At 37.5% G+C, this 16,903-nt stretch overlaps 1 protein-coding gene across 3 annotated transcripts in view; it reads right to left on the minus strand.

Annotated features, from left to right (window-relative positions):
- The window catches only part of LOC130922998 (A disintegrin and metalloproteinase with thrombospondin motifs 7), a 136,750-nt gene that overhangs the window by 81,159 nt on the left and 38,688 nt on the right, over positions 1 to 16,903 (minus strand). For all 3 annotated transcript variants that reach the window (XM_057848352.1, XM_057848360.1, XM_057848368.1), the window contains exons 7-8: positions 13,811 to 13,960; positions 9,275 to 9,418 (exon numbers count right to left, since the gene is read on the minus strand). In XM_057848352.1, the coding sequence (XP_057704335.1) occupies positions 9,275 to 9,418; positions 13,811 to 13,960 (294 nt within the window). The remainder of the gene's footprint in view (positions 1 to 9,274; positions 9,419 to 13,810; positions 13,961 to 16,903) is intronic.

The following is a 16,903-nucleotide window of genomic DNA, read 5'->3' on the forward strand; positions in this document are numbered from 1 at the left end:
ATCTAACTTTAAAATGGCAAAAACTCGATGGTTAAACGCCGTGCGCGTGGTACCTGTAATTCTGACACCAGATACCCTGAAAGATTGGGGTGAGGCAATTTTTGTGTGTGCCTTTTTCAAAGCCTAAAAGAAATCTCGACAAATGCAACCAATGGATAAGGCTCTTTCGGAGAGACAGCGGCCCTGCTGCTCTTTCGTCCACCACATAAACACCTGAATGTTAAGACAGTCACCAAGGACACTTATGCTTGCTCAAAGGTAAGTTTATTATTAATTTGTAAAAAAAAAGATATATATATATATATATATACTGTATATACAGTATATGTATATATATATTTGATAGCATGTAGTAGAAACGTAGACTTAACTATTAACATTAGCTTGCTAACATTTGACTGCCTACTTATTAACTAGCCTGTCACACAAATAGAATAAAATATATGTAACTAATCTAAGCTGTCGAGACCCCTGCACTGAAAGTCCAAAGTAAACACCTCAAACATTTTATAGAAAGAAATACGTACTTAAGTTTGGCCACGGACGCACACGAAGAAAAGTTCTCCTCACACACACCTAGCATGTGGCTGCGCTCAACTCGACTGCAGGCCACTCTCTCAACGTTGAAGCCTTGAGCATTTATCTACACCGTATTCATGTTGCAGATGTATGTTTCTAATGTAAGTTGTTTATTTAGCACCTCTGGATAATATTAAAAATCCAACTGAATGTAAAAGACTGCTTATTCTTCACCACAAAAGCTTTGGGAAAAAAAATTGACAGAACACATGACATGACGTTACTAAGTACCTAATGTTGTAGCTAGACAGATATTTGGCCTGTGGGGTTTCTAGTTTTTAAATTGCGAGTGGTAGCATTTGGCCTCGTTTATATTAATGGTCTCCTCTCTGTAAAGTTTTATACCATGGACATACTGCTCCACTACATACTGCAACCACCACTGTCTGCTTCTAGACGAAATTCATAAAAAAATAAAATAAAATAAAAAAAGCATTAAAACAAACAAACAAACAAACAAACAAACAAAAACAGGTCTATTGCCAGCTGTGGTAGTATACATTCAGAAATTTGAATTCCCGCGATCACCCATAAATCGTTGGTTTACTCAGTGAGTCACTGAGAGAATTTGACCAGGATAAAGATAAACATCATTAACAATGACCTTCAATTTTCCTATTGCATTAAATTATGACCTTTACAACAAATGCCAAATTGATTTCAAAATAATAATGGCTGTCCATAGTGTTTTAAAACTCTTTGGTCTTGTTTGTCTGTAAAGAAAAAAATCAAATTATATATGCATATTGTAGGGTGTCCCACAAAGGGCATTTCTTGGTCCAGTTTAGTTCATATACCGTGACATGAATGACATGAAAACATGAATAGATGAGTTACATAACTGACACATCTATGATATGCCATTTTTAATATCCCAAAATACTCATTTTCACTGCTAAAGAGTAGTCAGTTAGTGTACAGATTCCTGCATTTAACATCACCAAACAATTTAATACTGCCAACACCTGTGGCGTCGATGATTATATTGACACAGAATTTATCACAATCTATAAAAAAAATAAAACAAAAAAATATATATTCAGAGACAGGACAGTACAGTCTCTGCTTTAATGAATAACTCGTAGAAAACCACTCATCTGGTCTTTGTCTTGCCATGTCTCACGGCTAGAACTATGCCCCCTGGGTACTTTTCTCCCAACAGTGGAGTCAAGGGGCAAACGCACTGTCAAAAGGTTGAGCCCTCTCGTTATGTATTCCAGATGCGTGGAGCTGAGCAACAGTGGCCAATACTAGGAAATATGTCTGACATTTGACGCAGTGGAAGGCAGAAATATAATGTAAGACACTGAGAGTAGCAGCTGCCAGTAGAAAACAAAATGAGTCACTCAGACCATCAGACCAAAGTTAGAAAAAACAGGCTGTAAACGAAATTTGGTTTAAGTGATTCCCTAAGAAAATTGTGGTTCATTTGCTGTGTATTGTTCCAGCAGTGTGGTTTCTCTTTCTTTCTCTTCCCATCAAATGACATGGCATTAAGGTAAGTGGAAACCCAAATTTCAATGAAGTTGGGCATTGTGTTAAACATAATTAAAACAAAATACAACGATTTGCAAATCATGCGCAACCTATATTAAACTGAATACACTGAAAATATTAATGTTCGAACAGGTCAACTTTGCTGGTTCTAGAAAATGATCATGAACTGAGAATTTATGGCTGCAACACGTTCCAAAAGAGCTGGGACAGAGTTATGTTTACCACTGTGTTACATCGCCTGAAATAACATTATAGAAATGTTTGGTAACTAAGGATGCTAACTGTTGAAGCTTTGTGGGTGGAGCTCTTTCCCATTCTTACTTAATGTAGAGCTTCAGCTGTTCAGCAGTCTGAGGTCTGCGTTGTTGTACAGTGGTATGAAAAATTATCTGAACCTTTTAGAATTTCTCATATTTCTGCATTCGATTACCATCAGATGTGATCTGATCTTTGTCAAAATCACATAGATGTAAAAACAGTGTCTGCTTTAAAAACACCCAAAGATTTATGGGTTTTCATTTTAATGAGGATAGCATGCAAACAATGACAGAAGGGGGAAAAATAAGTAAGTGAACCCTCTGCCTAAGGAGACTTAAAAAGCAATAGGAAACCAATTTTTACCGGACAATTTAAGTCAAGTGTGTGCCCAATCACTGATGAGTGGTTTAAAGCTGCCCTACCCACTATAAAACACACACCTGGTAAGAATTGTCTTGATGATAAGCATTGTCTGATGTGCATCATGGTTCGGTCAAAAGAGCTGTCTGAAGACCAGTGATCAAGGACTGTTGATTTGTTTAAAGCTGGGAAAGAATACAAAACCATCTCTAAAAGTCTGGATGTTCATCGATCGACAGTCAGAGAGATAGTCTACAAATGGAGAGAGTTTGGCACTGTCGCTTTTCTCCCACGGAGTGTCCGTCCACCGTCCACGCTAAAGACTTACAGAAATCACTGCCACAGTCCAATATCTTTGTGCATGCATCAACTATACTGTATGTAAAACTATGACCAAGAATGGTGTTCATGGTGTCTAAAAAACATTGTTGCTCATTTAATGTTCGCAAAAAGGCTTCGACACTCCACAGAAGTTTTGGCACAATATTTTGTGGACTGATGAAACCAACGTTGAATTGTTTGGAAGTAACATACAACATCATGTGTGGAGGAAAAATGGAACAGCTCACCAACGTCAACACATCATCCCCACCGTGAAGCATGGTGGAGGGAGCGTCATAATTTTGGGCTGTTTTTCTGCCTCAGGGCCTGGACAACTTGCAATCATTAATGGAAGAATGAATTCAAAAGTTTATCAGGATATTTTACAGGAAAACCTGAGGCCGTGTGTCAGACAGTTGAAGCTAAAAAGAGGATGGATGCTGCAACAAGACAATGATCCAAAACACAGAAGTAAATCAACTCAGAATGGTTTCAGAAGAACAAAATACACGTTCTGGAATGGCCAAGTCAAAGTCCAGACTTGAAATAAAAAAACGAAACACAGCGATTCATGCCAGACATCCCAGGAATCTGACTGAACTACAGCAGTTTTGTAGAGAAGGCCAAGATTAGTCATTATCCATGTGCCAGACTGATCTGCAGCCACAGGAAGGTTGAGGTTCTAAGGTTCCTGTCAAAGTGTTTTATAAACGCATAAAAAGTGACGATACAATTAATGCATTTAATAACAGTTTAGCGCTTCAGGATTGGAGAACAGTTTACAGTGAGCCGAGTGTAAACAGTGCTTATAGTAATTTTCTAGACATATTTTCTTCTTTATATAACAAATACTGCCCTGTAAAAGAATATTCTAAAAAGAAAAAACAAACAAAAAGTCCCTGGCTTACCAAAGGAATAATTAATGCTTGCAAAAAGAAAAATAATCTTTACAAAGTATTTATTAAGCTGAAAACAGAAGAATCAGAAATAAGATATAAGACATACAGAAACAAATTAACTGAAATTATATGGGCAAGTAAACAGTTATATTATAGGAAAAAATTATATGAAAACAAAAACAATATGAAAGGAACTTGGGATGTGCTCAATAATTTAATAAGAAATGTCCTACTCAATTGTTATATCCAGATTATTTTATTGGCAAAAATGGCAAACAACATAATATGAACAATATAGTAAATGGTTTCAATTATTTTTTTGTAAATGTCGGCCCAGAGTTGGCTTTTGACATTCCGGACCATAAAGGTGGCGAAGTATGTGTTAGAATTGAACCAAATCCACACTCACTCTTCCTCTCAGCAACAAACGAGCAGGAAGTGATTAATACTGTCCTCAAGTGTAAAAGTATGCGATCTGCCGATTGCCATGACCTTGACATGACATTGGTTAAGGGAGTCATCTTTAACATTGCAAAACCATTAACTTATATCTTTAACTTATCATTTCAAACTGGGTGTTTTCCTGAACAAATGAAAACTGCAAAAGTAATACCACTATTTAAAAGTGGCGATAAATACAGTTTTAACAATTACAGACCAATTTCTCTGTTGCCCCAGTTTTCTAAAATTCTTGAAAAACTTTTTAATACTCGACTAAAAAAATTTCTGGAGAAACATAAAATAATAAATGAAGGCCAGTATGGTTTTAGAACTGGAAGAACAACCTCAATGGCTATGATTGAAGCAACTGAAGAAATCACTAATGTGTTAGATCAGAAAAAATATGCAATTGGCATTTTTTGTGATCTAAAAAAAGCATTTGATACAATCAATCACCAAATTCTGATTCATAAACTGGAAAATTATGGAATTCGTGGGGTTGCAGGGAATTGGTTAAAAGATTATTTAAGCAAAAGGGTGCAGTATGTTAAAATGGGACAGTATACATCAAAACTACTTGGTATTGCTTGTGGTGTTCCTCAGGGGTCAGTGTTGGGGCCAAAACTGTTTAATCTATATATAAATGATAATTTTAATGTATCTCAATTTCTAAAACTTATTCTTTTTGCAGATGACACCAATGTATTCTATAGTAGTAATAATTATAATGATTTGGTAAAGGTCGTGAATGAGGAGCTAATTAAAATAAAAAAAAATGGATGGATATAAATAAATTATCATTCAATTTAAGTAAAACCAAAGCTATTATGTTTGGTAGCTTTAAAACTAATCTTGATTTGCATGTAATTATTGATGCTATCCAAATTGAAAACGTAGATGTGAATACATTTTTGGGTGTCAAAATTGACAGTAAACTGACATGGAAACCCCACATCAGACATATAAAAACAAAAATTTCCAAGAGTCTCTCAATTATAAATAAAGTTAAACAGTTCCTTGATGAGAACGCACAGCGCACTTTATACTACTCTTTGGTTCTCCCATACTTCTCATATTGTGTTGAAGTCTGGGGAAACACTTATCAGAGCACGATAAATCCTTTAGTTACCTTACAGAAACGGGCCGTGCGGATCATCCATAAGGTCGGGTTTTTGGATCACACACATAATTTGTTTATACAATCAAAGCTGCTAAAATTTAACGATCTTGTAAAGTATAATACATCAATAATCCTCTATAAAGCATTCAACAAAGTATTACCAATTAAATTGCAAAACGTTTTTATAATGAAAGAGAGAAGTCATAACTTAAGAGGATACGGAGACTTCTTAATACCAAAAATTCGAACAACTCGTAAAAGTTTTTGTGTGTCTGTGTGTGGAGTGAAACTTTGGAATAATCTGGGAATGCAACACAAGCAATGCCAAACCATCTACAGATTTAAAAGGTTATACAAACTTATGGTCTGGTCACAGCAGAGGTTGCGCTAGACATTTTCGTTGTCTGTCATTTTGACTGACAGGGTCATAAAAATCCGGTCATAGTCTATTTTTACCCGTCACTTAAATTTTTAAAATGATAATGATGACATATTCAATAGTATTTAGTTTTCATTCATTTTTAATTAATACTCTAACGCTTGCTTGGCGGCGAAAAATTAGACACGGAAGTCATGGTATTTTTCTCCCTTTTTACTCTGCTTACCGCCAACAACTCCGCCCCCAAAGAAAAGGAGGCAACGATATACACCCCAATCACCAACGTCACACAATGATCTTAATTGTGGTTGTCAGCCCAAAATCTTCTAAATATATATTAAATGCATCTTACCAGATATAAAAAGACTACTACATAGTCTGTGGTGATCGTTTGGTGGCCAGATTTCTTGTCGAATAACAGCAGTGCATCTCGCTCTCATCTTCGCGTCTCTCAGAATACGGTAGAACTTCAAGTCTCTCCGTCTATCTTCTCTGTTACAGCAACCAACCGCCACACACGCCTTCACCATTTTGATTATTAATATTAACGAGCAGAAAAACACGCCGTAATAGGAGGCATGTACGTAGCGGTAATGTATAAACATGACGGGCTGACACACAATATGGCGGCTCCGGTCAGGAGGGCGGAGTTGTGACGTCATGTGATTGGGGTCTATACACAGGCGGCAATCTTGTCCATCAATTGGATGACGCGCTGGCACACCGGGTGCACCAATAAGAACCTCGCGTTGATGTGTCAATCACGGTGCCGCCGCCAGACCCCGGTTACACTACAATATTCTGACAGAATAGCCAACAACGTCATGCATTAAGAGAGACAATAGCTAATTAATATGCTAACTCGCCACCCTGTGGTCTGGGGTGTGAATTGCAACCTGTCAAAATGACTGACGGACTTCAGTTTTTTCCGTCACCGTTTTAAAAAACCGGTCAACGACAGAAAATTTCCGGTTAACGCGACCCCTGGGTCACAGTATACTGATATAAGGTCTTAATTACATCAATAAATTGTCTTGGTATGAGTGCTGGTTGTTTCTTACCATTGCTGGTATATTTTCCGTGACCGCTGTTGGTATAGTTATTGTTGCCGTTTATAATTTGTTGTCATGTGTGTGTGGCCTTTACCATTGTTGGTATGGTTTTACTTTCATTTACCATGTTGGTATGAAATTGTTTTTGGTTTGGGTGTTACCTGTGGTAACTTCATCACAAGGGACATAATTTGTTACAAAAATGTATATGTGCAAAACTGTTTGGACTGATTTTTTGGTTGCCTATATTTTCGTTCTTAATTAGATGAGAATAGGAGTGGGATTAAATAAATTTTCTTCTTCCCACTCCTTTTCAGGCATGTAGTTGATGTTGCAATGTTACTTAGCTTTGCTGCTCTTTTTTGTTACATGATTATATGAGCTTTATATATTGGTCTTGACAAGGAATCATGGCCTGAAATAAATGAATAAACAAACAAACAATTTTCATTATCCTTACGCGTTACTTTTTTTTATTTTTTGTCGTTTTTTTTTTTTTCCTCATTGTGACTTGAATTTTGTTTTCATGCCTCCGGCGCAATCGATAAACCCCTTACAACTATACTGTAATTGAGCACTAGAGGCAGCAACAAGAATACAACACCGAAATAGATGGTGATTTTGACTTGTGTTAAAAAACTTAGAGGACCGAAGCGTCCATTTTTGTAGTTTTACTTTGGTGGGCCAACACTGTCTCGACTTGCGTCCACGTCAAAAGAACTACACATTCCAATATCCCAAGTTCCCAACGCTTTGACTTTCGACTACTATATTTTCACGGACTCAACATGGCGAATGGTGGAGGTGAAAACCCGAAGACAGAACAACACATGAAACTCGGAAATAATGACCCATCGGTTAAACTGGAGGAAGAAGGTCCACGTTATGAGAATCCTATTCTATCTAGAATTATATATAATTCGCTACAACAGATTATTTAACAGTTGTTTATAACAGCTCTTTGAGATGTTATTTGCTATGAATATTTAATGTGCACATACAGTATATATAAGCCCACTGACACAAGCAAGGGCATAATAGGCTCCGAAATGTGCCCCCCCCCCCCCACACACACGAAGCCCTGATCTCAACATGATGCAGTCAATCTGCCGGGACATTGTAAAAAGTGACCCAGAAAAACAACTGCAGAGAGAGTCACACCAGATAATGATAAATTAATCATAAAATGATAAAAATGTTCAGTTAAAACAAGTCCACCTCTCTCTCTGCTTCTATGATGAGTACAGACTCCGTGTGTTTGTCGATGTTTTAAATGCCACATTATCGCGCACAATTACGCGAGAGCCCACGATGGGATGGAGTTGGCGGACCGCAGCCGTGCGCAGCAGGTATGTTTTGCCATTTTTTGATGTACTGCGGGGCACGCAGTCAACACAGAACCGTGCCGGACCCGTAACGAAGATGCGCCCGGTGTATTAAGGGCGTCAGGCATATACGAGTCTCCATGAGCAGCGGCATCCAAAAATTCTAAGTTGTTCCGTAATAAAATCCTGATTAATTTTTTTTTTTAATATAAGTATAGCATAACTTAAAATGACAAAAAAATTCTCAGATTTTACGCTAGATTCACAACAAATCACAAAAAGCAGAGAAAATCACCTATATTTTCAGGATGAATAGCAACATTTAACATAGAAGTTTTTGCCAAAAATAGCAACTTAAATGTCATGTGTAGTGATACATAATCCAACATGGCGGCCGCTACAAAACAAAGGGCTTTTTAAGTTGAAAATTCTAGTAAATAAATGCTTAAATCGTGGAATTTTTATAGATATGTAAGTCTAGATTCTTGGTCAAAAGCAAAAAACGGCTGTTATCGTTCATTTTACGTAAATATTTCAAGCAAAAGTTACGGTATCGTGTAATCCAACATGTCGGCCATCATGAAACAAAGGGCTTTTTAAGTTGAAAATTCTTGTAAATAAATGCTTAAATTGCAAAATTTCCATAGATATGAATTGGGTCGGCCCCCTACGGGAAGGCGTGGTGCAATGTCTGTGGGTGCTGTCTTGTCAACTGATGGTGGAGTCTATGGCCGAGTCAAGTAGTTCGACTCTGGGGACATTTGACCTAAACGGTCACACTATAAAATGTACCAATTTAACAATAATGGTCCTTAAATCAGATGTATCTGATAAGGCAGGCGATGACAAACATAATGTTGCTAATGCTCTACATTTATTCATACATCTGTTCTGATATTCCCCACATTGCACTTGCACAGACCAGGTCAGCGGATTCATACACTAGCCTATTAAAAGCATACTGTATATCATCCCTACAACCAGTGCAAAATGATATGAGTACAATTCTTCATAAAGTCAATACATAAATGTGTGAAACTCACTCAAGGAAGCGCGTAATATATTGACGACTGCATCGGGACCATCTGGGTAGTAAGGTGCCATAAAGCAGCTGCGGAGACATGATGAAAGGTTTTTTCCCAATGGGTTCACAGTCATTTCCGTTGCCATCATGCTGAATTCCAAAACTGTGAAGTAGGACAATATCATCAGACATATACAATAACATTTTTTTTAAAGCACAGATATCATCAATGTCTTCTCAGTTATTCGCATTGTTTTCTTTTTGCAGTGATGCGGTCACTAAGGTAAAGCGACTTTTATTTCAGAGTGGTATGGTGCGTTGGTTTAATTATGTATACATAATTTCCCATGTGACTTCACTAGATTATAGTGCCATTTCATATCATAGAATTTTCAAAACTGCATTTGAGATATCAAATATAAGGAAAACAGTACTTCCCTTGATTGGATTCAAGGTACATTAGTTTCAACAGATGAGGTTGTAATTGAAAACTGGACTGGACAGAAATTGGTTCATGCGCTGCCAAACAGAAAAAGTGCAGAACTATATACAGCACAAGTACTGACAAGAATAGATTCATTGTGTGTAGTTTAATAAGATCCAATACAAAAGCTACATTATCTTCCAAATGCGTTTTTGGAAGAGAGTGAAGAACAATCAAGCTATACTTTTTGCTACTGACTGAAAATATTTCGGTTACTGCACACCCATTTTTCAAGAAGGCAAAAGTTTGATACATTTACCTCCATGTATGTGCTCCCCAGGTAAATGCTCACTTTCAAAATTGGGATTTGGCAATGAGGACTCCATTTCTAATTGTTGGCAGTCAAACCAGCATGAAAACCAGAAAGCCATCTTTTTTTAGTGCATACAAAGGCATTATTAGTCTGAGAAAATAAGTAAATAATCCCAATTTCAAAATTTGGTAACACCAACACCTAAAAAAACAAAAAAACAAACAAACAAACAAACAAAAAAACGTAACATACAGTGCCTTGCAAAAGTATTCGGCCCCCTTGAACCTTGCAACCTTTCGCCACATTTCAGGCTTCAAATATAAAGATATAAAATTTTAATTTTTTTGTCAAGAATCAACAACAAGTGGGACACAATCGTGAAGTGGAACAACATTTATTGGATAATTTAAACTTTTTTAACAAATAAAAAACTGAAAAGTGGGGCGTGCAATATTATTCGGTCCCCTTGCGTTAATACTTTGTAGCGCCACCTTTTGCTCCAATTACAGCTGCAAGTCGCTTGGGGTATGTTTCTATCAGTTTTGCACATGGAAGGACTGACATTCTTGCCCATTCTTCCTTGCAAAACAGCTCGAGCTCAGTGAGGTTGAATGGAGAGTGTTTGTGAACAGCAGTCTTCAGCTCTTTCCACAGATTCTCGATTGGATTCAGGTCTGGACTTTGACTTGGCCATTCTAACACCTGGATACGTTTATTTTTGAACCATTCCATTGTAGATTTGGCTTTATGTTTTGGATCATTGTCCTGTTGGAAGATAAATCTCCGTCCTAGTCTCAGGTCTTGTGCAGATACCAACAGGTTTTCTTCCAGAATGTTCCTGTATTTGGCTGCATCCACCTTCCCGTCAATTTTAACCATCTTCCCTATCCCTGCTGAAGAAAAGCAGGCCCAAACCATGATGCTGCCACCACCATGTTTGACAGTGGGGATGGTGTGTTCAGGGTGATGAGCTGTGTTGCTTTTACGCCAAACATATCGTTTTGCATTGTGGCCAAAAAGTTCAATTTTGGTTTCATCTGACCAGAGCACCTTCTTCCACATGTTTGGTGTGTCTCCCAGGTGGCTTGTGGCAAACTTTAAACGAGACTTTTTATGGATATCTTTGAGAAATGGCTTTCTTCTTCCCACTCTTCCATATAGGGCAGATTTGTGCAGTGTACGACTGATTGTTGTCCTATGGACAGATTCTCCCACCTCAGCTGTAGATCTCTGCAGTTCATCCAGAGTGATCATGGGCCTCTTGGCTGCATCTCTGATCAGTTTTCTCCTTGTTTGAGAAGAAAGTTTGGAAGGACGGCCGGGTCTTGGTAGATTTGCAGTGGTCTGATGCTCCTTCCATTTCAATATGATGGCTTGCACAGTGCTCCTTGAGATGTTTAAAGCTTGGGAAATCTTTTTGTATCCAAATCCGGCTTTAAACTTCTCCACAACAGTATCTCGGACCTGCCTGGTGTGTTCCTTGGTTTTCATAATGCTCTCTGCACTTTAAACAGAACCATGAGACTATCACAGAGCAGGTGCATTTATACGGAGACTTGATTACACACAAGTGGATTCTATTTATCATCATCGGTCATTTAGAACAACATTGGATCATTCAGAGATCCTCACTGAACTTCTGGAGTGAGTTTGCTGCACTGAAAGTAAAGGGGCCGAATAATATTGCACGCCCCACTTTTCAGTTTTTTATTTGTTAAAAAAGTTTAAATTATCCAATAAATGTTGTTCCACTTCACGATTGTGTCCCACTTGTTGTTGATTCTTGACAAAAAAAATAATGTTTATGTTTGAAGCCTGAAATGTGGCGAAAGGTTGCAAGATTCAATGGGGCCGAATACTTTTGCAAGGCACTGTAGATCAGACTTGATGCACTTAGTGAAAGTGAAGACTTTGAAAAATTAAGTACATCTCTTCAATCTATTTACATATAAGTTATGGGAAATACAGTGGTACCTCTACTTATGGTATTAATTAGTTTGGAAGTACTTTTGTAACTTGAAAATTCTGTAAGTAGAGACGCGTTTTTCATAAATATGCCCTAAACCGTTCCAAGCCCTCTAAATTTCAGACATGAATCTTTTATAATGCATAAAATGCATCCAAACATATAAAATTAAGAGTTGTGCATCATGTAAAAAACCAAGAATAGAGCAAAGAGTAAAAGTTGATCCATTCATGTAAAGCTGTCGGAACACGAGGGGCGAATGAGGAGGACGCTGGGATACACACATACACATACAATGGAGGTCCTTCTTAGCCAATTGGATACCAGGAATGCTGGACAATAGCCAATGGCAGAGAAGCAATAAGTACGTTACATTCAGCAAACTCGAGGACCAGCCATACTGTATTTTTGCCTTTCATATCCTGAGATTTCTGTGGTAACAAGAGGCAATATTTTCCCGCTGAGGCGTGTCATAACCTGAAAATTCTGTATGTACTGTATGGTCGTTCATAAGTAGAGGTACCACTGTATTGTCAATGAAGAGGCTATCAAGGGTGAAATCGCATCACTGTTTTTAAACACCATTTGTAAACAAGACATGGATGAGCCTTTTCTGCAAAACAGGTTACTCAAGCCATATGTACCTGCTACTTAAGTAAAAAAGATGTGAAGCTGTTTATGATAGCTTTAAAAGTGGACATGAGAAGGTAATCAATGGGTCATCCAAGAGCAAGTATCCGTACGCTGGACACTGGGCAACAGTAAATACACTTCCACAGCAAACACGACAACAGCAATGACATCGTATAGCTTTCACTGAGCATCACCAATAAACATTTATTTAGTGAATTGATTATATTATTATAGACAAGTGGACCCCAAAAGAGCCCCATAAAACGTGTGCATGTCACACACACATACGGGCAGTTTGCCCCGACTCTCGGCCGTGTAAGCGATCTTGAAATATTGCTCATTTAGAGCAGAGAGAAAACCGATCATTCTCAGGCTTATCCTCAACCCATTTTTATTTTTTTATGAATGTTGCCAAGCCCGACCCTTCCCCAAAAGCTGTGTTCAAGGCAAGCTAGGTGCTAACGGACAGCTACACCGCTACCTTAGCGCGCCGTCTCTCTCGCTCTTTGATGACGTAATTGCTGCATGAATTCAGATTTGGGAGACTTGCCAGTTCAGACCGCCGCAACATTCTGGAAAAATGCGGCCCAGATCAGATTTAAACCACATACGAAAGTGACCCAGATCAGATTTGAAATGGTCCACTTCTATGCGACTTGTCCCATTCAGAGCATTAAGTTAATGCCTCACTCGAGTCGGAAAAACACGAAAAAATCGGATTCATGCATTAAGACCTGCTGTATGAACGTAGCCTTATTCAAATGAATATTTTTCTGTCAAGTGATAGTCATCTAATTTGAGAAATGACAAAATGAACTTCCATCTACTTTTGCCCCTTACAAATGATGGTGGCACGTATATTCTACTTGACAGCAACTGGACTCAACTATGGTGATATTTATGATTAGACGCTGTAGTTTTCTTTTGTATGGCACTTTTCCTGATCATAATCAATTTTATTTTATATGATTCCAAACTCATATTACATTTAAATCCTTTATGAATGATTGATCACATTGCAATTTAAAAACTAGCTAATGAATAAGTTAATCACTTTTTAAAACACATTGTTTTCATTCTATTTTTTCTGACATCAGTGTGTTTCACCAGGTTAGTAACTGTGGTCTTGAGAGCTGTGTTATTCCTTCACAGAATGTATACATTATGAAATTCATCTTCAGGGTACTTGCCAAAGAGAATGTGTAATGTGGAACCTTACTTGTGTCCAAGCTCATGTGCAACAGTGAACGCCAATGGGAGGCCGGTGTCTTCATTTATGCTGCAGCTGCGATGTGATTGACACATCCCCACCACATGGGACAAACCAAGCGTTTCACAAGGCATATTTATGGATGCACAGATGTCCTTCCTGTGGAAACAGAGACCACAATTTCAGTTAAAAGTTCAAATATAATTTAAAAAATGGGAATGCAAATTACAAATCTTCAATTGAGACGTTTCCGAGGTACTTCCGCTTTACTTCCGAATTTCTGCTCGCGACTTCCGTTTAACATTTTCGCCATCCAAAACAACAGTGGAGCTGGAGTAACATTACTCATCAAAATCCCTCAAAAAAGACAATTTGGAAATACCTCATCCATCTGCAATCATTGAGACATGGTAGGACAACATGTTCACGAAGGCAGATGTGAAATCAAGCCCGTGCCACCACAAAGACTGGGTGTTTATGTAGCAATGTTGCTGCTAGTGTTATGGAGGGTATGTTCTTCCTATCCCTGCATTTTCATATGTACGGTACTCAAAAAAACACTACAGCTAAAATCTTGCCCATGAAACGACTTGTTGTCTTTGATATTGTTATTACGATAACGATTTTAATTATAATGATGTTTAATACTATTTACTACAACTACTGTACTGCTGCGGCTGCAACACATGCTATCTGTGGCTAGCCTGTTGCTAATCGGTACGATTAGGATGGCACAATTATGTAAACGCATAAATGCAAGTGTTACAAGTTTTTTGTCCGTTTGTTTACAGGTGGAAAACGCCGTTAGGCAAGGGAACACCACTCGATGTGCCTCACAACAATACTAACTGTATGTCGATGGACATATATCGAGACTACGTGCATTCTACTTTGATGATGAAAGCTCGCTTAATGCACCACCTTCATTAATATTTTTCTAATAATTTTTTAGAAATTGTGATTCATTGACCTGTTTTGCACATGCACCAGTCGTTTAAAGTAAAACAAGAAATGGAATCATGTTGTCCAAATGTTTTATCGTGATCAATGTCGGCAATGGTATGATTTTGCAGTTTTTGTCAACACAATGCTTAGTTCAACAGCAACTAATAATGTTTTTTCTAAAACAAAAAATCGGAGCAGACATTTTCCAAGATGGCGCCGTCCATATTTCGCTCAGAAAACTTGTCTATAAAAATATCGTATTGATTTTTAATAAACAACAGGTGAATTTATCAAAGTTGGTAGACCACATCCAACAATATTTTTTTTAAACAGTAAGACAACTTTATTTTGACATGATAAAAAATGGTTTATCAAAGATACATGACCCTGTCATGCATCTAAAACATTACAGTTCTTTTACTTATGTTTCAGAATTTTTAAGGTGTGTACTATTATTCAAAGAAAACACAAGAGATCAGGTAAAATACTTTTTTGAAAGTTTTGTTTTGTTTTTTTAATTAAATTACTGTTTATTTCAATATATCACAATTTCAATAATATTTATAGCAATGAAACAAATATTGAGATGATCCTTATAAATGAGTTCAAAATGAACTATAACCGCCCAGCCACCTCTACTGAGAATAAAATTTGAAATCATCATTTATTTGCTAAATGCCAAACATAATATCAGCTGTGTAGTGTGTGCCCTGTTGTAATGTCACCAAGAAGGCTTATTTATATTGTAGGTTTAAAAAAAAAATTTTTTTTATATATATACTAGTATATATTTACCACTTGCAGCAGCAATCATGCCTCGAAAGAAAAGAATACGAAAATTAAAGTGCTTTGTTGACCCTTGCTAGTTTTGAATCGGTTGCTATTTATCCAAATATATAAATATAGAACTATGTAATGCATATGCAATGTTTTTTCTTTCTTTTATTCACATTGTTCTAAAAGAGGCAGCTGGGCTGGCAGTTACATACGCTGCAAAAGGTGCCCTTTTTTACCCTCCGAGCGCCTGCTCCCCCAAATTCTCTATGCACGCCCAGCGATTCTAGGATGTACTGTATACACATCGATCCTCAGAACCAGATTTTTTTATTTTTATGAGCTGAAGACCTGTCAAGTCATCACTCAGGTGGCTGTTGTTCTTCTTCTTGTGGATACTAAATTTTAAGTCCTTCTTGTCTGTCATCCGTTAAACCTGCATTGTTTTTATAACAGTGTACCTGTGCGCCCATACTCAAATGAGGGAGCCTACAGATTTCTTGGAGCTTATTCACCTTCTACTACACACGCTCAGCTTTACATCCTCCAGGTGAGTTTCAAATATACATTTTCTGTGTGGGTTTATTTTGATTGTCAGCAACATTCTCCCCAAGTAGCACTACTAGTACTAAACATGCAAACACATGACTAAAATTGAGCTTTAATAAGGCAGTCACACGGTGCATTCAGGAAAAGGATGCAAAACACAACTGCCACATTAGAACCTTATTTGTTACATGATAGTAATAATTACTATAATTATTCCAGTTTGTGTTTCTAATTTGTTTGTTTTTCTGTGTGTAATTGCTATTTGTAATGGTACCAGCAGCTGTTATTAAAGATTATGCGTGGGTTTTTGGGCTGTGGAACGAAATTAATCGAATTATAATGTATTCTTATGGGAAAATCCCACTCGATATACGACCATTTCGACTTACAAACCAGGTCCTGGAATGAATTAAGGTCGTATGTAGAGGTACCACTGTAATTCTTTTCATTTCAACCGATTTCATTTCAGTCAACGCTTCTGACACATATGGTTGAGTAGGAATAAAGTGGGGAGAATAATGAGATAATAGTGCACATACATGAAGTGAAATGTTTCATCTAGCAAAGGAATAAAGAAGTACTGTAAAATATGGAGATCTGTTGCTGTGATGAATCTTCCAGTCAAAAAGGTGACTGAAAGGAATGCTTCATAAGGTGTTCAACTTTGAACGGACTCACAAGTGTCATCACTCCTTATACAGACAAGTCCCCAACCCTTGAGATTTTGATGTTCCACTTTCATCTGTGCTTTTACAAGGACCTCCAATTACATGGATAGAGCTTCTTATCATTTTCCTCCAAAGAAAAGGCACCTGCCTATCTCACCAAGTTCTT

This window comes from Corythoichthys intestinalis, chromosome 1, assembly GCF_030265065.1.
Source record: "Corythoichthys intestinalis isolate RoL2023-P3 chromosome 1, ASM3026506v1, whole genome shotgun sequence".
In the NCBI taxonomy this organism is placed as follows: Eukaryota; Metazoa; Chordata; class Actinopteri; order Syngnathiformes; family Syngnathidae; genus Corythoichthys; species Corythoichthys intestinalis.